The sequence below is a fragment of the Equus przewalskii genome, chromosome 2 (assembly GCF_037783145.1).
Source record: "Equus przewalskii isolate Varuska chromosome 2, EquPr2, whole genome shotgun sequence".
NCBI classification, from domain to species: Eukaryota; Metazoa; Chordata; class Mammalia; order Perissodactyla; family Equidae; genus Equus; species Equus przewalskii.
In genome coordinates, this window is record NC_091832.1 from 39,276,250 (window position 1) to 39,302,836 (window position 26,587).

Consider the following 26,587-nt stretch of genomic DNA (forward strand, 5'->3'; position numbering starts at 1 on the left):
AAGACAACAGTGATTCCCCCGCTTCTTTCACTGAGGGAAGCTAAGCACAGGCCGCACTTGTGAGTTCTGGCCACAGCCCAAAGCCATGAATTTCTAGGAAGCCATATTTTCAGCAACGGGGTAAAAATCTCAGAAGTACTTCAAGATGCCAGTTCTACTGCATAGCTGTCAAACACTGCGTGTCAATACCCCACCCTCCAAAAATAATCCCATTGTCTATGGAACTGGAGTCCTACAAATTAGCCCGGGTTTGGGGCTGGGCTCGGAACAGTTGATTTCATAAAACTGAAATTCAAGTCGATGCTGGAATGGTGCAAGAGAAGTCACACTGTGTCCCTATCAGTCTCCCTGGCCCTTTTATGGTATGCAGCAAGCACAGGAGGCCAAAGAGATTTGGCCAGTGCGACAGGGGCCTGGGCTTGATTTCTCCCCCTTCTCTGAGGTTCTTCTTTCATAGTTATTTATCTAATGGAAACTTCCTCTTTAACATCCTTGTTCCACTGAGTAATTGCTGGTGACAGTACTTTCCTGTCACCAGGGCAGATGGTGACCATGTATAACAGGAAAAGGGAAAGAAGTGACAGGACTCAGCAGTGTGAAGGAGAGTCTTATATTCTTCCAACTATAAAGTCGTACAGCTGCAAATCTCAGCTACCAGCACAGCTCCAATTCTCATCAGCCTCGCCAGCAATAAGCTATGCTTGAACGCTTAGATTCAGACAACCCAGCTAAAATTGGGGCTGTAAGTAAGGCTGACTGACTTACATGAACTCAGTGGGGACTGCCATAATGTGGTCAAAAGGCAGGGGCAGAGGAGTCAAATTCTTACCCTGTCACTTACTAAATATGCATCCTGGTTAGAGCTGCTTAACTTTCCAGAATCTCAGCCTACTCATCTGCAACAAAACAGAGACTCCCTACTCCAAAGGGCTACTTGGAAGGGTCAAGGAGATAATGCAAAAGGCTTGGCAGCCTCTGGCACACAACAAGCCCACCAGTTTTTACAACTTTTTTAGAAGTAGTTTGGAGGCTTAAAGCAGAGTCATTCTCAACTCTGCTGGTATACTAGTAGGAAAACCTCCTTCGAGTCACATCAGACCTAAGTCACTTCAAAATGGTCTTCATCACTTCACTCTGTTTCGTATTGTTAAAATATGGCAGTTAAAAATGATTCTCAGAGTGTGAGTTTTGCCTTAACACTGAAAAACCCTTTTGTGATAACTTGTGAACAGGGGAGAGTTAGAGGAGGACGCGACCCAACAAAGCAGTGGGTATGTGTCACCAGCACAAGGCAAATCAAACAGCTAGTCCTCGCTCAGCCAAATGGTGACGGGGGTGGGGGTCCTGGGGAGGGGCATTAAAAACAAAAGGCATGGAACAAGTTGAGGTTTGGCAGGAAAGAGGCATTTCTGGACCCCATCTCTCTATCCACTAAAAGTGGAGTAGGTTTGTCTGTTTTCAGTTCTACTTGGTGATGGTTACATACAGCCCTTAAGGCAAAGAGAGAAGGGGAAAGAATCCAGAAGAGAGACGCTGAATGAGAATAAAAGAGAGGTCTTTTCAAAGCTGGGACTGACATTCTACTCCAGTAACATGCCTAAGCCAAGGACCTTGCTGTGTTTTCGGCCTCTGGAGATCTAAAGGCCCTCCTACCCTAAGACATACCATGGCGCTATTTCACGGATAAACACTTATCAGGCAACAGACACTCCTTTTCAGTTAAGAAACAAAGTTATCCAAAGCCACCCAGAATTATCTCAGCACACAAGGTCTAAACATAAGCAACAAAGTCAGACTTCAAGATTGTCCCGGTTCTTAACTAGCCCAAGACACACGCCTGCTGAATTGGCAAGTCTCTCTTGCTGTTCTGCAACTCTGACCCAGCTGTGAACTCAGATGCTGTTTCAGATTAATCTAGAAGCTCAGAGTGGTGAGAAGCACTCTCACAATAGGATTTTGCTTTTACTTTAAAAAGCACTAGTAGAGTTTGCTGTAAGGGTAAAGCACAGAGATAAGCAGAACACACACACAGAGGACCAGGAAGACTGATTTTCAACAACAGACACATGCCTGCTTTCTCGACACCAATTAGAAAGAGTCACGTGGGCAAGATGAATCTTTAAACCCAGCTGAGGACGGGATGGTGCCCACCTTCTGGCTCCTCCTCAGCTAGGCCTCTTTGTAGGCTTTCCCCCAGAATGGGTAGGGGATTGCCTTGAGGATGCCAGGCTTCCACTTGTCTACTGCTGAACACCCCTTGAGGCAGGCAGAGGGAAGCAGAAGCTGGGTTTCTACAGTTAGTGCTGGTCAAGGGAATAGGCCTTCCCACCCCATGACAGACCTCCAGTTTTGCCGTCCTAACAAGGTTGTTCAATATGCACAAACGGCCCACGCCTCAGTACTGAGCCAGGAGACAGCCTACGATGTGGAAGAAAAATCCCTCTGAGATGGTCACACCACAAAGCCTGAGTTGGCAGAGAAATTATTTCAACTCCAGGAAAGCACACAGGCTTTGGAAGGCAGAGTCCTGACCCCAATTCTGTCACTAGTATTAGCCGGGTGAACCGGAGCAAGACGCACACTCTCGTCAAGGATCAGTCCACTGATACAATGAGAACGCCACCCTCACAGCCCCCGGGCCAACACAAAGAGACCTCGCTTTTAACAGCACTTGGGAAAACCACAAAGCATGGTGTAAATGCCAAAGCTTACGACTACAAGTCCTCTTTCTTCTAGTGAGCGCTCCACCCCTCCTTTCTCCCCAAATGGATCCTGCGAGTCCCCTGTAATATAGGAATCACCTCATGCCCTTTCTGGAACAAAGGAAAGCATAAAGAAATCAGTTATAAATAGACTAAAAACTCAAAATATAGAAATTTAGAAACGAAACAGAACACTTCACCATAGAAAAGAAGCTCGAGCTTATCTCATTCCAGGTCACAAGGACTTCACTCTTGTAAAGTACTTTGTATTTCAAACGAACAGATATATTCTCTTTAATGCCAAACGCCTGGGAAGAAACAAGATGGGTGACATCATAGCGAACAATCACAGAAGTGAGGCACCAGTGTAAGGTGAGCTTCTTACTGAAAAAGTCAGATGTATTTCAAGGGTTTGAAATATCTTGAGGTTTTTAGAAAGAAATCTGTCCCCAAGTGGTTTCTTCAAATAAATGAAAGTTTTAAGTGAGTATGTGGCAGAATAGGTAAAAGCAAGCTTCCAACTGCTGAAGACCATAGTGGAACTTGAGGATTGTAAACCCAGGCCAACAGCATCTACTACGCATCAGCCACTGTTCCAAGGGCTTCATGTCTACAAAATCACTTAATTAGTTTAATCCTCACAACAAGCCTATGAGGCAGGCACTGTTAGCATCCCTGTTGTACAGATGAAACAAAGACCACGATCATCTCCAGCAAAAGTCAGCGAAGTATCTACCTAAATCCGATACCGGGTAATCTAGAGAGGGAGCCCAACCACGATTTTCGTGACTGTCTCATAGAAAATTCCCTCCTGAATGCCAGTGAAAACCTTACAGACACACCAGGAAAGACATCTTGCCTTTCCCAAGCAGTGGTGGTTGACAAAGGAAGGTAGCTGAGAGAAGTATATAAATGATCAAGTTTCTGAAAAGTTACATGCAAATCCCTGGGCAAGAAACAGGGTCAGGGTCCAATCCCCTTTCTTGAACAACACCCCAACTCAGACACCTTACCTCCTTCCGTCACACAGACTTTGCCCTCTTCCTCCTTTCCCAAAGCTGTCACTCTCACAACCTGAAGTGGCCGCAGAGAAAGAGGAGGTTCTGCAAACGTCCATTACATGGATCACACCACACATGCGATCACAGCACTAGCATGTACCACTGAGGCTGGGGGGGAAAGATGGAAGCCAAGCTGGAGGGGATGGGGACCAGAGCCCTCAGGAGCTCTTGTCTGTGGAGAAAGGTCTGCTCTTCCATCCCAGCTTTTGACAGAAGGATTTGCTGAGGAAGGTGGAGCGCCAAAGCTAAAAGATTTGCTTAACAGGAGCTGGTCTGGTCCAGCAAGCTAACTCCAGAAGAAGCTATTGTTCTCACAAGGACTGTTTTATGGGAGTGAAAGCAAAAGAGGATTATGGGGAGAGAATAAGCACAAAGCAGCTGTGCTGCTGGGTAAGAAAAGATGGCGAAAGTTTGTCCAGTCCAGTCTTCCTTCCTCTTCCCTCCCTCTCTGCCACTCTGCTCTACCAACACTCCCACCCATCTCAGAGTGACACAGCATTCACAGTGGAAACTAAGGTAGTGTTTCTTACAACTAACTTCTTACAGGGGCAGGTGGGAGAGAGCCTGCATTTGGCGAAGCTGGAGGCGAGCACTTCACTTCTAGTAACATTCAGGGAAGTTATTCGCCAGCAAGTATTCGAATGCTAGGCAAGACCACAGACGGGGAAGTGTCGTTAGCATCAGGGAGAACAAGGGAAGCTGAACCTGTCTTTTGGGGGTAGGATGGGAATGGGAGGCAGCTCAGGTCCAAGGCACTTAAGTCCTGTCTCATTTCTCCTGAGACCTGGCTTGATCCCTGGCTCAAATGACAGGCTAAAAGAAGGCTCTTCTTAAAATGGACTCAGATGTTTCCACCCTTCAGATGGGCTGAAGTAAAAATAAAATCGCAGCTTAGCTATAGTTCCCAAAACTCCTCAGAGACCTCTGGTCTCCCCGGGGATGTTCCTCGGATTCCTTAGGGGCTTCTCAGGAGGCATTCTTACCTCTGCTATCTTTCAACCCCACAAAGGGTTACCTGGGAGAGGACATCTAGAATTCATACCCATCTACTTCCTGCAGATCTGGTGTTTTTAAAGCCTGCTAAACTAGTCATTCCTAGGTTAACAGATTTCAGGCCTAAAAAACAAGTCCTAGAATGAGGAAGAAAACAGAAGCATTTAACTCAATTGCTGCCCTTTGTAAAGGTGACTTAATGGGCCTATTCTGACGCCTTGCATTACTTCTAAGAGAAAACCTTCAGTTACTAGAAAGATAGGAAAATAGGGGCCCTGGTTCAATGTACTTTCTACTTGGGAAGAGAGCTAATTAAACCTCGTTTATCAAAGACTCACCCATTTTCCTGTCCAAACAGAACTGATTCTGTAGCACTAAGTTCCCTTAAGAGCCTCTGTTAGGATTTCAGGAGTTGAGGCTGATATATTCTCTACCTCGCCCACACAGCCCCTTCCACTGTCCATCCCCGAAAAAAGAATCCTTCCTCAAGATTCTTCCCATAAAGCACCAGGCTTTGATCCTTCCTGAAACACAAGTCCCTCTGGGACACGCTTGCTGTTACATATCCCTTACTGCAAATAAAAAGCTCAGAAAATGAGTTTTGCAGGGGAGGGACGCACGCAGGGAAACCAAAGCACTGGGTACTTGAAGCTTGAAGGAAAGAAGACATACGAATCCTCTCTGGAGAAAAATTATATCAGCCAGACCCTCTAAAATTTCTCTTACACAATGTCTAGCATTCAATAAAAATTACCAGATACATAAGTCAAACAAAATGACTGAAAACTAAGAAAAAACCCCAGAGAAGATCACTTACCAGTAATCCAGACACTTTATTAGACTCAGAGTTTAAAACAGTATGATAATAATAATCTTCAAAAAAAATTATGAAAAGATGGAGAATTTTACCAGAGAACTGAAATTAAGATTTCAATACATGGCTGAAACAGAAGAACAGACAGAGCACCAAAGAGGATTAGTGAACTAGAAAGTAAGTCAGGAGAAAATATCCAGATCAAAGCATGAAGACAAAACAAGATGGTGAAAATGTGGAAAAGAGCAGCAGAGACATGTGGGACAGGGTAAAAAAGTCCAATTTCCATGTAACTGGAGTCACTGAAGGAAAAGAGAGAGAGAGAACAGGGCAGAAGTAATACGTGAAGTGACACTAGCCATGAATTTTCCAAAAGTGTCGAAAGACATCAAGCCACAAATTCAAGATGTTCTGCAAATCCCAAGCAGGAGAACCATACCCAGGTACGTTATTATTAAAAACTAAAGATATTGGCGCCGGCTCCATGGCCTTGTGGTTAAGTTTGGCATGCTCTGCTTAGGCAGCCCAGGTTTGTTCCCCAGACGTGGACCTACACCACTCGTTGGTGGCCATGCTGTGGTGGCTCACATATAAAATAGAGGAAGACTGGCAACGGGTGTTAGCTCAGATGGAATATTCCTCAGCAAAAAACCCCCCAAAAAAACTAAAGACAAAGAGTAAATCTTAACAGTAGTTGAAGGAAAAAAGACACATCACCTACAGAGAGGTAACAATCATATCGACAGCTCTTTTAATAGAAATGATAGAACAATGACAGAATGGTATCATTAAAGGGCTGAAAGAAATTCACCAATCCAGAATAAATTCAGTAAAAATAGCTTTCAAAAATATAAGTGAAAAAGTAAAGATGTTTTCAGGAAGAAAAAAAAACAACTGAGAAAATTCATTGCCAGAAGAACCAGAAAAGGAAGTTTTTTGGCAGAAGGAAAACGACCCCAGATGGAAGCGTGGATATGCAAAGAAAAGGATAAATGGTAACAGACAGGACAAATACATGTATAGATCTAAATGAATATTGACCATTTAACACAAAAAATTAATGTTTTGAGAGGATTAAACATAATATATGTAGAACTAAAATACATGACAGCAATAACAAAAAAGATAGGAGGGGGAAATGCAGGTAAAGTCTTGGAGGAACCTTGCATTGTCTGAGGAAAAAAAACCAACAGCAACAAAACCCAGTAAGCCTGCCCCTCAGAACAGAAGGGAGTGACTCTTGTGCATGTGCTCTAGGAAGCATGAACAAGAATGCTAGGAGCAACATCATTCATGACAGCAACACACTGGAACAGCCCAAATGCGTGACAGTAAAATAAAGAAACTGTGATGCAGTCATACAATGGAATACTACATAGCAGGAAAACGAATGAGCTACAGACACACATATCAACATGGATGGATCTCAGAAATGTAATACCGAGTTTAAAAAAAGGTCACAAGAGGATATATTCAATATGATTTTGTATATAAGTTCAAAACAGGCAAAATTATAAATACGTTGTTTGGTGACACATAGAATTATGGTAAAATCATATATAGAATAGAAAGTGTGAGTAATACAAAATTCAGGTCAGACATTACTTCAGGGTATGAAGTGAAGGAAGGGAAGTGATCAGGGAAGTTTCAAAAGCACCAGGACATTCTAGTATATGCTATTATATTAGTATGATATTCTAGCATATTCTATTTTTTAAGCTAAATGGTAGGTCCTGGCATTTATTTGATTGTTCTTTAAACTGCACATATACTACACAATACTCTATTGATTTACTCTTCCATAATTTAAAAAATGTTTATGGAACTTGTTTTCTAAGCATGCCACCAAAGGCAGAATTCATTTATTTTATTTTATTTTATTAAAGATTGGCACCTGAGCTAACAACTGTTGCCAATCTTTTTTTTTTTTTCTGCTTTTTCTCCCCAAATCCCCCCAAGTACATAGTTGTATATTTTAGTTGTGGCTCCTTCTAGTTGCAGTATGTGGGATGCTGCCTCAACGTGGCCTGATGAGCAGTGCCATGTCCCTGCCCAGGATCCGAACCCTGGGCCACCTGAGCGGAGCGTGCGAACTCAACCACTCAGCCACGGGGCCAGCCCCCCAGAATTCATTTTTAAAAATAAAAATCTACTTCAGAAAAATTATGCCAGTATTTGAAATACACCTTATTAAAAAACATCATAAACAGAATGTTTCCTAAATTTTGCCAAGCAGGCAGGAAAAGAGGAAAAAAGGAAGGCAACAAATAACTTAAAGAAGAAAATAAAGACAACTTGGACAGCTATTACTTAGAATCTTGTAGAAAGCTTCTCATTGCAATGATGGAGACAAAAGCAACCTGTATAAAGGCCCCTCCTCTATTTAATCCCTTCCTTCCTCCATAAAAGCAGGGAAATCTTAGAAATGAGTCACCCGGCAAAAGGACAAGAAGCTGACTAAAGGGTAGTGGAGAGACGTGACAGCCTGCACGTTCAAATAACCAAGTTAGCCACAGAGACTTGACACTCTTCTCTTCAAACACAAGCTGAGACCATGCGACTTCAGTTACATCTCTTTGATTAGAGCGGACAGTCCAACGCTGCGAGCACACGCCACAGGAGGCAAGGCAGCACTTAAAATGTGATCAGCACAAACTAAGATATGCTCTAAGTATAAAATACATACTGGGGCTCTAAGACTCAAGGTGAAAAAAAGAATGTAAAACAATCAACTGTTTTTACACATTGATTGCAAATTGACATGATAATATCTTGGATATAATGGGTTAAATAAAAATCTTAAAAATAATTTCATCTGTTTCTTTTTACTTTTTTAATGTAACAACTAGAACATTTTAAATTACAAATATGGCTCACATTATACTTCAATTGGATAGTGCTGGTTTAGAGGTCTGACTCTAAGTTTAAGGACACAGCTTATGAAATTAAAATTAAATTCAGAAGGTAGCCAAACCTTGAATTTCAGTTTTCTTCACAAGGCTAGACAGGCAACTACATGCAACGCTGGAAAGCTCGGAGTCCGTGCTCCGATGACAGGGAGCCACTGAAGGGCTGTTCATCTTTGCCGGGTACCCGCCTAGGACAGTGCCCGGAACACTATTAGAGCAGAAGAAAGATTTGCTTTCCATTTCTTTTCAACTCTTTAGCACCTAACCCCATCCAAACTTTATAGAAATGATAGATTCTACTTCAATAAGGGGAAAAAAATTCTTTTCTCTTCTCTACCTTTAATTGAATAAATGGTTATTTCCTAAATTCTAGAGCCTTCTTCTGTGCTCTTATAAGACCCTGTCTTGGATATTGCTCCATCATCTTCTCTCTCGTATCTTCAATCTTTCTGGCCTCTTCCTTTCAGACTGACAAATAAAATTGAATCTGTTCAATCTTCAAAATGCCTTCCTTCAACTTTCCCTCCCATTCAAGCTATTGCTCTTCCATTTTCTTCTCTCTGTGGCCACATCTTTTAAAAGGATGTTCTAGACTTCCTGCCACCACTGTCTATTTTATAGTAAATAATACAAGACAGAGATCAAAACATAAAACGGTGTTCCTCAATACACATCAATCTGGACATAAATGGAAACATATTTAGTGACAGTTGATAACTGATTTTTTAGCACCTCTCCCAGATCAGCGGGAGCCCAGGTATCGGGTGCAGGTATAGGGCTGAAGGGCGTATCCAAGGGGCAGCATCTAGGGAAGAAAATACAAACCATCCAGAGTCCAAGGCAAAGGTGGGAGACAAGACGGAAAGAATTCCCCGAGACGGAATGAAGAGCTCTCGTTTCTTTTCTTAGGGTGCCTGTGGCTTTGCTGATGGGCAATAAGGGGGTCTCTCAGAGGACCTTTGATGACTGCTGTTAAGCCTACGAAACAGTCAGAGGGACATGGAAACAGGAATTCATTGCCTTAGAGGTCTCTCTTTTTTTGGGGGGAAGATTAGCCCTGAGCTAACATCTGCTGCCAATCTTCCTTTTTGCTGAGGAAGACTGGCCCGGAATGAACATCCATGCCCATCTTCCTCTACTTTATATGTGAGACGCCTACCACAGCATGGCTTGCCAAGCAGTGCCATGTCCACACCCGGGATCCGAACCGGTGAACGCCAGGCCGCCAAAGTGGAACGTGCAAACTTAACTGCTATGCCACTGGGCCAGCCCTTAGAGGTCTCTTAACCTGCAGATAAGTGCCACAACTTCCTAAGTTAGCAAAAGAAGAATGCAAAATGGTCTTAAAATCAACTTCAGAACTTCAAAGAATGAGATGAGAAAATAAAATTGGGAGATTGTTCCTTTAAAAACAACCACTCTAGAGATTCACTGACAGCAGCCGTTTAGACTCCAAGGGGAGTGACGCCTGTTGAAGCTGTGCTCAGGACCCTGACTGTCCTGCTCACCTTTGTCTGCCCAGTGCGAGCGACAGCGCCTGGCATGGGGTGTGGATGTACACATGGCAGTGCCAACTCTGGAATGACAGGCACTGGTCTCCCTCGTGAGCCCAGAATGAACCCAGAGTAGATTTTAGAATAAATGACCAAAAGACTGTTCACTGGTTTGACTTCCACGTCTTTATTTTCAAAAATGGGCTCTTTTTCCTCTCTTTAGCTGCGTGTGCTAATTCCTTTTCTTACGTTGAGGGGCATCCGGTTTAGGACGCTGCTGATACTTATTTATCTGTTCTGCATATTCAGTGCCAGATGATACCGGGGAGACTAAGAGATTCTGGCCAATCATTCTCTTCAAGGCATGTTACTGTGTTTCTGTTACTATAGATGTGCATACAAACTCAGTCTATATTTGCAATAACCACAGGTGTGGTTGAGGCAGCAACAGGAAAACAGCATTGTCAAGTGGGAACCAGAGAAGCGCTGGGGTCACACATTTGAGTTCAAATTCTGGCTTCATTTATTAGCTGTGCGACCTTGGGCAACTTCTGGAGCCTCAGTGTCCTATCTGTAAACTGAGATAATGCCTAACTCCTGCAGTCTGTCTGTTCCTAACTCCTTTCCTTTCCTCCCTCCTATCAACAAAAACTTACTTAGCCATCACCTAGTGCTAGGCACTGTTCTAAGGGCTGGGGATGCAGCAGTGAACAAAACACACAAAACTTTTGGTCCTCATGGGATTTATATTCTAGTCACGTGGACAATAAATAATATAAATAAATAAGATGGAAGCAGTAATAAATGTTAAGTAAAAACTAAAGCAGGGAAGGAGGATGAGTATTGGAGGAGGGGGTTGTAATTTTAGATGGGAGAGGGGTGCCAGAAGAGCCTCGCTGACAAAGCACCATTTGGATAAAGAAGACGTAGGTGGAAACCATGCAGCTATGGAACAGGAAGAGAGAACTGCTGGTGAGAGACCCCGAGGCAGACAGGTGAGAAATAGTGAGAAGGTCAGTGTGACGGAGCTGAGTGAGGTAGAGAGTGGTCATGGGCAAGAGATAAGGTCGGAAAAGTACTGGGGGAGGCAGACCACATGTGCCTTATAAATCACTGCACAGACACTAACTTTTTACTCGGAGTGAAATGGAAGCTGTTGGAGGGGTCTGAGCAGAGACACGACCTGAGTTACGTATTGACAGGGCGGTTCTAGTTGCTGTACTGAGCATCGAGGGGAGGAGGAGGAGCAAAGTTGGAAGCAGAAGGCTGCCACAAGCCCCCAGGCCAGGGCTGGCTGCCGGAGAGCACGGGAGCACAGGAGCCAGGCGGGAGGGGGATGTTCAAAGCTGACAGGATGTGCTGATGGACTGGAGACGTGGTACGACAGAAAGGAGGCAAGGATGACGCCAAGGTATTTGAGCAACTGGAAGAAAAGAGAACGGAGAAAAATAGTTAAAATGGCATAAAGTGCCTAGCACTGTGCCTGGCACACACAGAATGATCAAATATAGTTCTTTCTTCCATTTCAAACTTTCAGTGCTGATTCAGAGCACAGGCCTCCAGAAGGGGTTTAGTCGGGCCATGCTAAAGCTGGGAAACACTTGTAGAGAGAAAAGTCAAATGAGAATACACTCAGCAGTTGGATCTATTGTGCAGACATCGCAACACTGGTTAACTTCCACCAAAAGATGGACCACCTCACGTCCTATAATTACTCATCTGTCAGAGATGGGGGTGAGATGCCAGCCTTCACTGGTCAGTGAGTGCTGTATGCAGAACCATGTTTTCCCCACCAGACAGAAAAGGATCCATGGAAAAGAGCAATAAACCATGTGGTGAAAACCCAAGAAACTTTTACAGAAACACCATTCTGTTATATGCAAATTTCTCCAAATCCTATAAAAGTGACTGTCCACTGGGAGTCCAGGACCTAAGTGGCGGTCCTCCAACGCTCAGGTTCTAGGTGCCGAGGGCAGTGAAACCAGCACAGAGCACAAACTATGGTGAGCTGAGGAAGCAGGGACAGGAGAGTCCCTTCTGACGGACATTTTATCAGGCTTTACTCAAAGAACATGTTCTTTCTCTCGCTTGCCAAGCAGCCCAACCTAAGCTCTGTCTTGAGAATCAAGGGCCCAATGTGTCTCCTGCCTCAAGGGCCGGGGCAGCTGCCACCCAGCACTGGGATTTTGAGTGAAGGGAAAGCGCTAAGGCTCCACGGTGCAAGAAGTCAGCAGAAGGAGGCCACTACTCCCGCAGTCCAAACACAGGCAGAAAAATGGTCCTCGCTCTACCTCAAGATAAATGTTTCCTCTGAATCCACACGTGAGAAACGAAAACTCTAAATCAAAATTTTGACACTGTTACCTGTCTTAAGTGGAAACAAAAAAGGAGGGATTTCCAGAGAAAATTCTGATTGGAGTGGATGCAGCATGGGAGGGTTGGGGGTAGAAAGACCAGGAGACACATTCCTATTTAAAATGTGCTCTTCCTGCTCAAATTTAGGTCATATCTAGTTTAGCTCTGTCTAAAGAAAACGGTGAAATAGTTTAATGGATTCATGAATGGGATCAGATAATTTCCCAAAACATGGTTTGGGGGTCAAGGGCAAACACCCCTCTGCGGAACAGAAGAGCAGTCGCAGGACGAACCCGCTGCCTCCCTGCTTCCTGCCCGCAGCCCGGGTGCTTGGAGTGAGGCCTCAGTGCCTCTGTCCCGTTAATAAGGACCTGAGTTTGTCTGCTCTGCGCTTCCAGGAGGGCGATTTTCCGAGATGTCTAAATGGAGATATTAGGGTAATTGGAAACGCCAGAGGCAGTGCATGACTTAGCACCAGACGGAGTCACTCGGGCCAGAAAGAAAGTTTGGCTGGGTTTGCAATCTACCTGCTGTGAACAGGCCACAATTTGGTTTTAGGTCTAACTACATAAAAAGCAAGTCCGTTTATTTTTGTCTGGAAGGGCTGGGGCTGTTGACTTTGTTCTGGCCCCCTCTGTGAAAGGCACAACTGTTCTACCCATAAAAATACTTGAAAAAAATAGTTAACATTTGGTATGTCCAGATTATGGTCATATCATGACAACTATCCTAGGCTTAAAAAGTGAAAAATTCAGTTGGGTCTCTTCCCCTTTAAGTTCACCTATAATTACTAAGGGGAGGGGAGGGGGACAAAGGCGAGTAAGCGTCTTCCTGAACAGACCAGCTGATGGAGGGGCATGCATTCTTGTCCAGTGGCTGCCACCTGTGTGCTGGTGCTCCTGAGCCACCTCCCCAAGTGCTGCTGCTCCATGCCCCTGGGCCCCTCCTGCTGGGGCTGCCCCTTGTGTGTCCTCCTGTCCCCACCATTTCCCATTCACACGGCAAACATCTCCCTGGACTTCCAGATTGGGCACAGGTGTCTGTTCCTTCCTCTGTATGAGTCTTCCTTGCCCGGGGGTAGAAAGGTCTGCCCCCTCCTTATGGCCCCAGTGCACCTGCACAGACTTCTGTCCTAGCATCTGGAACGCTTTCTCACACACATTTGTTTACGGGACCTTCCCCCGTGCTGGACTGTGACCCTGAGGGGGGAAGCCCTTTGTTGTATTCATGTTTGCTTCCCCTGTGCCTAGCACAGAGCCTGGCATTTTCAGTTGTTCATATACACTTGTGGACTTACTGTATAGACACAATTGATTTGCCAATATGAGATTATACTTTTTGCACATGGGTAAGTCTACAATGAGTCAGCTCTGTGTGTGGAGCTAGACAAAGTTAAGATGCCTTTGACTGAGCATCTCGTACAGGGTTAGAGCATTTCCTGGTCCTCAACTACACGATTTGGCTCGGATGGTGTAGCATCTACGAAAGAGCTAATTACACAGCAGAGGGACTACGGGAAAGGACTCTGGACTGTCACTCAACTCTCCGCACTCCCGTGAGAATGCGGCCTCACATGGTTACCTTCTGCAGAGATGACATCTCAGAAGGGCCCAGGAATGAAGCCCATTAGACAGGGTGCAACTTGCGCACCGGGCGGGGCGAAGAGTATGGGCTCTGAAGCAGCGAACCTAGGTTCCCATCCGGCTCTCTTCCTATCCTTGGGCGAGTTACTTCACTGCTCTGAGCCTCAGCGTGCTCACGCATGAAGTGGGAGCAGCACTTTGCAGGGTCATTGGGGAGATTAAACAAGTCGGTCCATGTGAGACTCACAATAGTACTTGGCACATGGTGAAGCAGTCAGTAAATATCAGCTGGTAGCATTTTTAAAGATACCCATTCAGCGACGAGCTGAAATTCAAAACTCCCTTCAACTGTGCAATCCATGTCAATGTCCACCCCATGTTTTCTGTACAGCAACACTGAGGAATAGAGATAAACGTAATTAACATTTTAAACACTTATAGTGAGAATACACTCGCATATCCCACGTGGTCAAACTAATTACTCCACTGCAACCATTTCACAACCTGCAGGACAGAGAACAAGCCTGCCGGTCAGCGTTGACACAGATTATGTGAGACAAAAGGCAAGGAAATACAAAATTAACATTGTGGTTACTCCTTATCGGAACACAGACAAAGCCAGATACACCAACAGTTTGGAATGAAGGAAACAGGTTGTTGGCTTTTGATTGGAATTTCCTAGGATTGTTACCATGTAGTACAGGATTAATCTAAATGTTTCTTTGCACACAGTCGAGTTTACAAGAAAGGTATCAGAAGTGATATAATAAAGGCTTGGATTTCTGTGTGAACAAAACTGCTTTCAAGAAATGTATCATTACCAGGCAGATTAAGAAAATACCAAACACTTAAAAGTGCCCTATAAATAAGTTAGCTTACTGCTTGGTGGGGGTAGGGGTGGGGGAGTTACAGAGGCTAAATAAACAAAAGAGCAGGTAAGTCAAACATATTCAGGTGACTTTTTCTCTGAAGTGGGTGTGACTGTAAGATGAATTATGCTGGTACTTCACAGCATTTTCAAGATAGTGCACGCCCTGACATTTTAAACCATAACACACCACACCACCACTGTCTTAACAACTATAATTTAAGAGCATTTACTGTGTATTCATTTATTTTATCCTCCTGGCAGTACCCTCTACAGCTGGCAAGGGGACTTTCCCAGGACACACCACAAGTAGGTACTCACTGCCCAGATGAGTCAAAGTGGGGGAAAAAGGCAAAATTCGACTGGTTGACCTACAGTATTTCAAGAACAGGATGTCTACTGGGAAAATGTGGCAAAATATGTCTTTGATGAGATATGTAATTCCATAAAAATAGCAGGGAAAACCAATACAGTATCAGGCGGAATGAAAGAAAATTTAAGATTAGAAATAACCAAATGTTCAGACTCTTTAGTTTGTCATCTTCTGTTTTGAGGGATAAAAGGTAGGAATAAAGAATGTGCTGGAAATTTGGGGAATGTGCTCCAAGCCTCTTTCCTCCTCCTTCACCTCCTCCTCCTCCACACACACTCTCTTTCCACTCCTCTTTGTAAAAGGCCTTTAATTAGCTCACATCCTCTCCTGACCGGGGCTCCTAATCCAGTCCGACACCAGCCTGTTGGCCGGGTGGTGGGGTCTAAGAGCACGCCCTATGGCGGGCTCCCAGCGGGTCCCTGCCGCTCTTATCTCCGCAGATGCCTGACGAGTTTGGTATCTTCCCTCCCAGCCCTCCTGGGAAGCTGCCCCAGCAGGTGCCCATTGGCAATAGTTTTGTGTTACAGGCCTGAATGAATGATCCCCGCAGGAGCTGCCGACTGTTTTCACAGACACAGAAGGCAGTCAAAAGTCCACCGCGTGAACTTGGAATGACCCCAGCTGCAGAGTCACTGGCGGGTTCATCCGGAGGGCAGGCACGCTTTATTAAACAACTAATACTCTTCACAGATAACTTTCTGAAAAAGCAAAAGTGTTAACTCTTTGCAATCTTGCTTTAACTAGCATGTGGAGGGGCTCCACTGTGTATTGAGGGTTTGAACCCAAATGAAGATTTTGAGACAGAAAGAGGGTGATTTCATCTGGCCTGGAGAAGGGTCAGGACTCAGTCACCATTTGGTCCGTTGTTTTGTTAAAGTGTTCCAGATTAAAGTAAAAAGGCAAACAGCAAAGGTTGCAGGAAACTACTCTAGTGAGGACAGTGACATCCCTCGGCCAGGCCGACCCCACAGCCATGCCAGAAGAGGGGGCATCCAGACTCCCCTGGCTCGCTCGTCCCCTACCTGCACACCCCTCAGACACACGCGAGAGCAAAGGGAAGAACTCCCACCACCTGCCCGGGGCGGCGTGGAAGTGGTTTTGTTCGTGGCAGCCAGAGGTGGCACAGTTAGTTCCTTTTTGAAGGAGAGCTCAGAAAAGGCACAAGTTCAGATCAAAGTGTTCTCATCAAGTTCTTTCAGGCTTGCGGACAGCTGGCAAGTGAACACATCCATTTCACAGGATTCACCCAGAGGAGTGGCAAGCAGCCATTTCTTCCCTAGGTTTGAATCAGTCCTGAACATTCCCTTTTTTTCTTTTCTCTTTCTCTCTGAGCTCACACAAACTTTGGAAGGAACCCAGTGACAACAATCATAATTAATAACATACATATAAACATTTGGAGAAATTTTAAAAATTCATTTTAACCAACAAAGTTACATTAATTTCGGCATCAACCAAAGACTTGTGTCTATCAAAGTTTTACCTCTCTCTCGTCTCTCCAGCTGCCCTCTGAATCTAATTATGGACGCTTCCCTATTTGTTTTCTTGGGGGGGAGGGTCTTGTTTTGCTTTCAGGTGAGGCACAATTTCGCGTGGTTTACTGTCGGAGGAGATCCTGCAGGACTGCGACGTGAGGTGCTTCACAGGAGCGAGACTTCCTCCCCACTCAGGAGAGCTGACCTTTACACAAAACAGACTGGCTCAGCCCGACGAGCCCTCGAGGGCTTTCTACATACCATGCACAGTGCTGGGAGTTAAAAATACCAGGATGAATATGACTAGTGCCTTGTCCTCAAGGAGCTCAGTCTAGTGTGGAGACAGACATATAAACAGATAAAATCAACATAAAGAATGCTGAGAAAACGTACACAATGTCAGGGCTCTGGCCCCACTTACTTTTCTCTCCCTCACTGCTAAAAGGACAAAAAGCAGGTACCCACAAGCTGCTGACTTCATCTCAAAGACGATACCAGATCTGTCGCCAGGAAGCCTGACTTTCAGAGCTGGCCCGGGGACTACCTAGCTTGGGAACCTCACTGGGTCTCGGTTTCTCCATCTGTACTTCGAGGGGGTGAAAAGCTGATCCTCAAGCTCTCCCCAGGTCTGTGTCCTAAGAGGTCTCAGGAAAATGCAAGAGCTTGAGTTGAGGGTCCAACCTGGGAAGAGCTGGCTTTGCCGTGCTCAGCTGGGAAGAGGGAGAAGAGTTTCAGGGTCACGACCTCCCTAAGGAAGACCTCGAGATGGGCTTCAGTGCAAAGGGAGAGGCTAGAGAGTGAAGTGACCAAACGAAATATTATTAAAACAAAGCTTCTCACAGAGCTCAATTTTTTTAAAAAATAAAACTGAAGTTAGACACTGTTCCCTGCTGCGTTTTATCTTCTCAAGACAAACAAGCGGCAAATTCTTCCTTGTGCTTAGTCCTAAGAATTTTTCTCTCTCCATATAACTTATTCATTGAAGCACCTCAACTTGTCTTGCAAATTGGTTTTTAAACAACTGTAGTGTAGGAATCCTACAAACTCTACCTGCGGATGCCATGGGACACAAAATCCAGACAGGCAGGTGGCATTCCCAGAAAGAGGCTAAGGAGCTGTCTGCCTTTGCCCGTTTTGCGTTGTTCCTCAGCGACGGTGTGGCTGGACATTTGCATGTCCAATTGAGATTTTAGAACCAACCATTCAGACGGCCCGGCATGGGTGCCAGGAGGGCAAGGCCCTCTCTCGGAAGCAAGGCCTCCTCACAGCGGGCTCTCATGTCAGAAAGCCCCCGAGCCTCCTCTGAGAGGCCTCAGTCTGGCAGGAAGGCAGCGGGCTTAGAGTTGTGAGGCATGGGCGCCAACCCTCGGTGCCAACACGGACTGCATGATTCTGGCAAAACCAATGAACCCGTGCGACCACATTTCCCATCGCTGAAAGGGAAGTGATTGTCACACCTGCCCTGCTGGCCCCATAGGGATGTTGCAAGGTTAAATTATCTCAGACATGAAAGTGCTTTCACTCCCTAGGGGAAAGAGAGGGTGCCTTCCAGACAGCAATGTGGTCTATGAGAAGGGGCCTGGGTCCTTGTCCTCTTCCACAAGTTCCCTGTCAACCCTGAGGATTCAAGTACCTTTGCTGGGACTCAGTTTCTTCTTCTGTCAAGTGGAAATAATACTTCTACTCTTTAATGTATAAGTTTGTGAAGATCAAATAATAATAGAAGTATGTTATAAAGGTTAAATTTCTATAAACCCACAAGGAGCGATTAGTAGCTCTTCTTTTATAACTAATTTTGGCATCATTCTTGCCAATTTCCAAGTTGCCGATAAAGAGAAAACAATCCTGCTGGCCACAATATCCCACTTTGAAACAATACACAGGCAACAAAACTGAAACAATGGGCTGTTTTTGGAAGCATGCTGTACTTAATTTTCATTTCAGTGAAAACACTGAAAGTTACTGATTCCAAACCAACGTGTTATTACATGAATTCAATAGCTTGCAGGAAGTGTTTACTTAAACATCTTCCTCTAATAAAGCAAACAGATATTTCGCACAAATATTATTTTAATTCATTAGATTAAGAGGGACTAGGTTTTCCCCTCTTTCCCCTAGAACGGTTTTCCAAGGCCTGCCACCACTTGCAGCAGAGCCCAGGCCTGATCCAGTCACGCAGGCCAGGTCTCATTTGATCCAGGTCAACATCTTAGACCTGAGCGATGGTGAGCGGAGGAGATGAAATAGGATCCTGAAAGTCAGCAGCCTTTTCCTATCTGTATTTCTATATATACAGCATGATTTTGGATCTCAGTAAGCTTACAGATGTGTTTGGGCAGAAAGTCATAAACTTTCTTCAAGTTTCTGTTCATTTCACATAAAAAGCATAAAATAGTTAGGTAATAAAAAAAAATCCAGCAGGTATTTCACTTATTTAATATCTATTTGTTGAATGCATACTATCTGAAAATGCTATACTAGATAAAGGAGAACCCACATGGATGCAACCTGGATCACTTCAATTTTTCTTACAACAAATATTTATGGCTAGTCACAGGGGAAATTGGCAAAAAATGATGACAGATAAGATCTTTGCCTTCCAGGAGCTTTATGTCTACTCTGGGATGCAGATGAACAGACAGACAATTGCATCACACATTTCGTCTCAAGCCGATCTCATCCTTGAGGAAGAGAATAAAGTGTTCTTTCTTTGGGCCCCACAGCACTTATCTCATAGAACTGCAAATATCTTGCACAGATCCCAGTTGCAATACTTACTCTCTCTGTATTATGATTACTTACTTCTTGTCTGCCTTAGCTATTCCATATCCCTCAAAAAAAATTGTTTTTTAAGTCTGACTTTCCTAAGTGCCTGCCACAGCACCTAGCACCTAATTGACAATGATCCAGTGTTTGCTGAATGGATGTTTGAGACGTGCACAAGTGGTTATTATTTTCCAAGGAAAAATGTGGTCACTGCCTTAATGGAAGCACAAAGTGCCCTGGGAATTTAGAGTGGGAAGAATCTTCTAGAACATTTGGATTGGACTGTTCCAGGTTGGCACCTGGAACCATTTGGCCAGAGATGGGGAGAGGGGCACTGCAAACAGAGTTAACTGATGAGCAAAGGCGCAAAGGTGAGGAGGGAGCAGGCAGTGGCAGGGACAGAAAGTGATCCAGTGGGCAGCTTCCTGCCACCTTCTCTCTACTCCCCTTGACTCCCCAGTTGGCCCTGAGTTTTTGAGCTGATCTCCACCCTCCTCATGTGCCTAAGTAGGAAATTTCCTATTCTTAGAAATGGCACAGGAAGGCTTCCCCACTGGTATTTAACAGGAAAGAAAAAGAGAAGCCATGTTTCCCGCGTGCCCGTCTGATGCAGTGTGGTGCGGCTCTGCTGTGACCCACTGACCAGCTGTGCCTCCGAGTCGCCACGGCAGGACCCTGAGCCTCCCTGAGGAGTTAGGCCTGGACGTGTCATCATCTGGCTGTGAGGAAAGACAGACTCTCGTCCCTTCTGGAAGTACCTTTCTTTCCTTCCACGGTCTCTCTTATGGGGGATTTCCCCTCACCTCCAACAAGGCAGAGATTACTTCATGTAATGTCCCGACATAAGCTTACATTTTTCTCCCTACCACTCTCCACTCCACAAAAAACTCTGTTCCAAGAATTCTCCTCGTCACACACCCTGTTTGTGAGCTCCCAAATCTTTCACATAAACAGCATCACAGTTAATGAACGATTCCGTAAGCCTCTAAAGGGGAAAGATGCATTTTTCTCCACCGGTGTTCTCTGCAACCCACTCTGCAGGGAAGGACATGCTACCAAGGCTCACGGACAACACTGACGACAGAAAACCCCAGTCTGCCACGGAGATGTCAGTTTCTATATATCAGGTAAGATTCAAGGGGTCCGGCAGTGTTCTAGGAGTCAGGAGACCAAAGGCGTCCGAAGCTCTGCCACTTCGGTCTGGCTGTCTGAGCAAGCTATCTACTTCCGCTGGACCTCAGTTCCTTCACGGCGGTGGCGGTGGCAACAATACATCTCCTGCCTGGTTTCAGGCTTACAGAAAGGAACAGAGACCTACAAACGCATCATCGACAACTAAAAATCAAGACAAACATAAAGAACTATTATTATTCCAATAGGAATGATTAAACTCTAACAAGTTAATCTTACTTCTCCTTTCCTCCAAAAGGCAAACCATAGAACAGGTCAATAAAACTAACCACAAAACTCTCAGGAACAACACAATATCCTCAGTGTTCTCCATCTTGCTTCCTAACTCACACAATGGCATGGCAAAGCATCAGAAAGCCAATCTGCTGGCAGAACTCAGAGACATAAACCTCCCGACGAAATTTGAAAAGCTGTACTACAGACTAAGAAGAGGTGAGAAAGGAAAGAAAAGGACAACTGGAGAGAATGTGTTTATTTTCCGCCATTAATTGACAGTGGGAAAGCACAAGTCTCCCTAATTTCATGTACTCTATGCCGAAAACCCAAATATTCTTATTTTAAAATGACATCCTAGGTGCTTAGAAATGCTTAAAGTGGTAAAGTTCAGGAAATGGCTCAAGGAAATTACAATCGAGCATGTGCATTTCGAGAAGATGGCTACTGGAGCACACACTGGAGCGCCGACCTCTGGTCAGCTCCTGGGCGGAGCAGCAGAGGCCTCCGTGCAACAATCCTGCGTTATTTAAATGTGACTAAATCTCGGTGAGCACACCAGGTGTGAGAAAGTACAGTCAGCTTGCTCAAATGCTTTTGAGTCATGCATTTTCTGTTTTGTTAAAGAAAACTCTCTCCTTTTCTCCCATTTCAATCCTTTGACATAAGATTGGGATTCCCAGATAGTAAAGATTAACTCGGAAAGTCTAGAAATTGCAGTTGGAAAACCCCAAGGAACAACGCAGAGGAGCTCAAGATGGGAGTGAATGGAAAGGTGTTTGAGTTTTACTTTTAACAGATATTGTTTCCAACTGCTTGTGTTTTAGCTTCTACAATGGTCTGGGTTTGGCAGACCTTATATCTGAGAAACTGCACTGTGGGGAGGAAAAACATCTAGGCAGACTCCTAAATTCACTTTCTTCTAAAACTTGTGGCTCCAACACTCACTCACTATTAACCTTTAGTCGAGGGAACTGACTGCTGTGGTCTTATTTTTCTCGTCTGTAAAACGGAGACAATGCTTCCTTCCTTACGGGGACCTGTGAAAATTAAATGAGGCAGCCGACGTAAAGCTCCTAGTGTCACACCTGGCATAGGGTAGTCATTCAATAAATGCTGGCTATGTTATCCACTTCCTTTCTGATTTTTAAGGATGATATTGACCAAGGAATCCTCTCTTTCTCTTAAGAAAGCACTTTGATTTAGCTTTTCTTCAAAATGGAGAGAGACTTACAGAGATAGTAATTATAAAGGAGAAAGAAGTAAAGGAAAATAAAAAGGACCTTCCCCCCAAAGTGAGTGTCTTGACCTTTTACTGCCCAGAATTAGAATTTGATTTGTCCTCTATATGTTTATTAAAATGGGTTATAGTTTGTCTCACCTTAAGTTTGTCACAATTTTTCAAGAAAGGCCAAATACTGATACGATTAATACTGAAATGCAGCAAAGGGATGCACCACCACGTACGCCCGGGGGAACTCTTTCCAGTCGACCTAAGCAAGCTTGAGCGCACTCTTCTTCTACTCTCTGTTTACACTGGAGCAGAAAACCACTGCTCTTCGGGGGACACAGATATTTCCTGCCTTTTCAATTTAGCAACTGAACATCCTTTTCCACCACACAGACTGCAGTTTTGGAAGACAGAGTGAATTCCTCTGAAACATGAGATGCTCAGTCTAAGAAGATAACTTAAGGATCAGATTCTTAACTGAACTACTATTAGGAAATGAAGACAAGTTTTAAACTTTTCCAATCTTTCTGTTTTAAAACTAGAGCTTGAATGGTGGTGTCATTGCCCTGCTACTTCCAGCTACTGAGCTGCTGGATTAAGGTGGAAAGAGGGCACAGCTAAACCCCGTGCTCCGAGCTCCCTCATGAGCAAGGCTGCCCAATAGGGTAGGTGGGGACTGACATGGAATTGTGGTCACTCATGTGATTCTCACGCCATCACTCCCCCGCCCAACACACTTCCAATTCCCATAGATATTTGAGATTTGACCATGTTAGAACAGGTCATGGATGGGTCATCCAGCATCTAAAATTTGCCTGTACCCAAAAAGGGCTCAGACTAAGGGAATCATTTTAGTATTCAAGGTTATCAGAGGAAAATAAAACAAAAACTCTGTTGCCAAGAATTTGCGTCATTTCTCTATATGCAACAACTTGAAGGCACCTCCTCTTGGCTGGAAAAGAAATCCCTTGGGTGACTTATTTAGGATCAAAGTCTTTTTGAAAATAGAAAACTCTACATTCTCTGAGGGATAGATCACTGTGTGAAGTGAATTTCATCTGACCTGAAGTTTTGTGCCAACTTAAATACACTAAAACCCCAATGCTTCTAAGAAGGCATTCACCTACATGGTACATGGAAAAGCTATTATGGGGATAATCAGCTTGACTATAAAATGGAACAGTCATACATAATGACAAAAACAGATACAAGTCATAAATTGCTTTTTCCCCTTCAGAATCCACACAGGCAGGCACTCAGTACATTCTTTTGTGCAAAGATAAAACTTTTGCCTTGAATAAACAGTGCTTTTAGTCTTGTTTGAGCCTTATAAATAAACTGCCTACAAAACAAACACAAATGCTTAAACAAAAGGCAGATGGACCCCGCTGCCCGCACAGTGCATGCGACAGGAGGCTGGCTAACGGCAGGCTGGCTGAGGACTTGTGGGGCGGGGACATGGAAGTCAGTTTCCTCTGGGTCGCTGCTATGCCCTGGATCTGGTCTTCTGGGCACAAAGGGCCAGAGAAAGGTTCTCTTGGAAGGGCAGAGGCTCCTCCATGCACTGTACCCCAAATAGAGACCAAAGAAATGGAACAAAATACTATTTAAAGTCCTGCTAGGTTTCCCACTGGACAATCTGAACAGTCTCAATCTCTTTCTCTCTCTCTTTCTCCTTCTCACTTAACTTGCCTGTATTTATCTTCACATGGTTTTCCTAAAAGTCATCCAAGTTCATTCTGCAAGTAGGCAGGGCTTTTTGTTTTTCTCGTCGTTTTTATTTTGTAATATATAGAGGCATGTCTAGAACAAATCAAGCAGTTAGTAATCTCTCAAAAGTGTAACTAACAATGAGAAGTAAGACACTAGTGCAGAAGGTCAGGTCTTGGCTCTGCACTTACCTGGTTGACCTTGAGCAAGTCACCTTACCTCTCAGGGCCTCAGTTTCTTCATTCATATAATGGGGCTAATACTCCCTATTCTCTCTCCCGAGCCGGTTATTTGACGATCAAATGATATCGCATGAGTAAAACCACGTTTGCAGTCATGTAGGTTCTTAGTCTTATCCAGGAGATGGGGATGGTCATAACCAATCTAGCACAAGAAGGACCATGGCCACCACTGCTCCCTGAGGGCCTGCTCTGTTACAGAGATGAGATGATGGCAGTCACCTTACCAGCTAACAAAGTGATATCAAATAATAAGTTTCACATGGGAAGTTAGCAGTGGTTAATTTTTTTTTTATATTCTCTACAGTGCCTGGAAGAAAGCCTTATACACACAAAAGAAAAACACAATACAGGAGAAAAAACAAGGCCTTTAGAATTCACTGGACTTGGCTTAAAAATCCATGCTGTTATTTCCAGTTGTATGACCCTGAAAAAATGATGTAACTTCTCTAAGTCTCGGTTTCCTGATTTGAAGACGAGATTAGCCTACATAAGACAATGTGTGCAAGGGTCTGTCACAAGGCCTGACACACAGAAGTGTTCAGTAAATGTTAATAGATGAACATGTGTTCCACGGTGAGGCACGCTATTTCAATCCTGTTCCTATGCCTTTTCCTACTAAAGCCATTTGTAGCAAGAAACACTATAAAACTATTAGCTCTTTATCCAATTCATAACAAGCAAAGCTGATTTAAAACAATAAAATGGGCCGGCCCTGTGGCCGACTGGTTAAGTTTGTGCACTCCGCTCGAGTGGCCCAGGGTTTCGCCAGTTGGGACCCCAGGCGTGCATATGGCACTGCTCATCAAACCATGCTGAGGTGGAGTCCCCCACAGCAGAACTAGAAGGACCTACAACTGGGACGTAAAACTAGGTACTGGGGAGCTTCGGGGAGAAGAAGGAAAAAAAGATGATTGGCAACAGATGTTAGCTCAGGTGCCAATCTTTAAAAAAAATAAAATAAGGGGCTGGCCCCGTGGCCGAGTGGTTAAGTTCGCGCGCTCCGCTGCAGGCGGCCCAGTGTTTCATCGGTTCGAATCCTGGGCGCGGACACGGCACTGCTCGTCAGACCACGCTGAGGCGGCGTCCCACATGCCACAGCTAGAGGAACCCACAACAAAGAATACACAACTATGTACCGGGGGGCTTTGGGAAGAAAAAGGAAAAAATAAAAAAATCTTTAAAAAAAAAAAAAAAATAAAATAAAATAAAATAAAACAATGGCTAAAACTACATAGAATAAAATGTATTGACTAAAAACCAACAGAAAACTCACGTCTCCCTGACAAAAAATTAGATCTACAAGATTTGAGCTGGGAAATTTGAGGGCTTCATAGAAATAAATGCCATAAAGCAAAAGAGAAAAAACGAAACGTACCATACAACTGCATATAGTGAATAATGAACCATTAATTCTAATTTCCATGAACAACTGACTTTGATTAAAATAATTTCAGTTAAAAACAGTAAAAATTATTAAAATATTTGTATTCATAAACACAGAGTCAAAACACACCTGGGATCAAAAAGGCACCCAGGATCAAGAGCACCCTACACTGCCTCGGTAAAGACACAGAGAGGGAGGGAAAACAGGACAGAGCGCGCAGAGGCTCCACCAGTGATGATCAAAGTGCTCCCCTCCTTCGCTGGAAGAGATTAAGCATGCTGTTGGCTACGTCCTTAGGAAGGCCAGGTGGCAGCTGCACAGAGCAAGCACTGAGTTCCTACAGGGGCAGAGAGGAGAACGGGATCGCTTGCTCTGTTGTTAACATCTGAGATTGTCTTAGTTTGAAAAGAAGTTTTAGCTTTTTGAGAATAACTATGTAATTTTCCTGTAAGTATATAAAAATATTACACAATAACCACAGATAGAAGGGAAACTAGAGTCTATATAAGAGAGGGAATTAGTTCAAGGGGCGTCTCTCCAATTCTCTGGCTTTGAGAGAGGTTGGAGGGCACTGCAGATATTCACGAGACACTCAACTGGGAAAAAGTATGCTTTTTGCATTTCATGCTGCAGAGAGAAACCTGTTCCTCTGACATGATTCTAGAACTTGAAATTCTGTGCTTTTTAAAAATAAATCATATTCCTAGAAAGGATTCCAGGATCAATAGTTTTGCCACGGCCTAGGAATGGGATCAGATCTTTGAGGTTCTGTTCAAAGGGTCTGAGTCATTTTGCCAAGATCCAGGCAAGGGAGTCGTGGGATAGATGCCCACAGCTTGGCAGTTCAGCCCTAAATCATATCATTTCACATTTGGAACCCATAAGCTGATTTTTGGAGTTGGGAGATGACAAGAAAGACTGCCAGAAATAAAGGGATAAAGGCATAGGTTGCTTCCTAGTTATAGTTCCTTGCAGATAATATTAAATAAATTAAATAACAGTTAAAAATTTAAGGAGAAAGTCCAGAAGTGGATATGATAAACTTGAAATTAAAAATCTGCTGTGAGGGGCTGGCCCCGTGGCCGAGCGGTTAAGTTCGCGCGCTCCGCTGCAGGCGGCCCAGTGTTTCGTTGGTTCGAATCCTGGGCGCGGACATGACACTGCTCATCAAACCACGCTGAGGCAGCGTCCCACATACCACAACTAGAAGGACCCACAACGAAG

At 44.3% G+C, this 26,587-nt stretch overlaps 1 protein-coding gene across 14 annotated transcripts in view; it reads right to left on the bottom strand.

Annotated features, from left to right (window-relative positions):
* The window catches only part of VPS13D (vacuolar protein sorting 13 homolog D), a 244,880-nt gene that overhangs the window by 55,607 nt on the left and 162,686 nt on the right, over positions 1 to 26,587 (bottom strand). For 4 of the 14 annotated variants that reach the window (XM_070603046.1, XM_070603036.1, XM_070603033.1 and 1 more), the window contains one exon: positions 10,136 to 11,395. The exons of 8 other annotated variants lie outside the window; for them this stretch is intronic. In XM_070603046.1, coding sequence (XP_070459147.1) covers positions 11,105 to 11,395 — 291 coding nt within the window. In that variant the 3' untranslated portion in view covers positions 10,136 to 11,104. Of the gene's footprint in view, positions 1 to 10,135; positions 11,396 to 23,719; positions 24,169 to 26,587 lie in introns of those variants that run through there. 2 more of the 14 variants (XR_011535561.1, XR_011535559.1) reach the window with 2 other exon arrangements.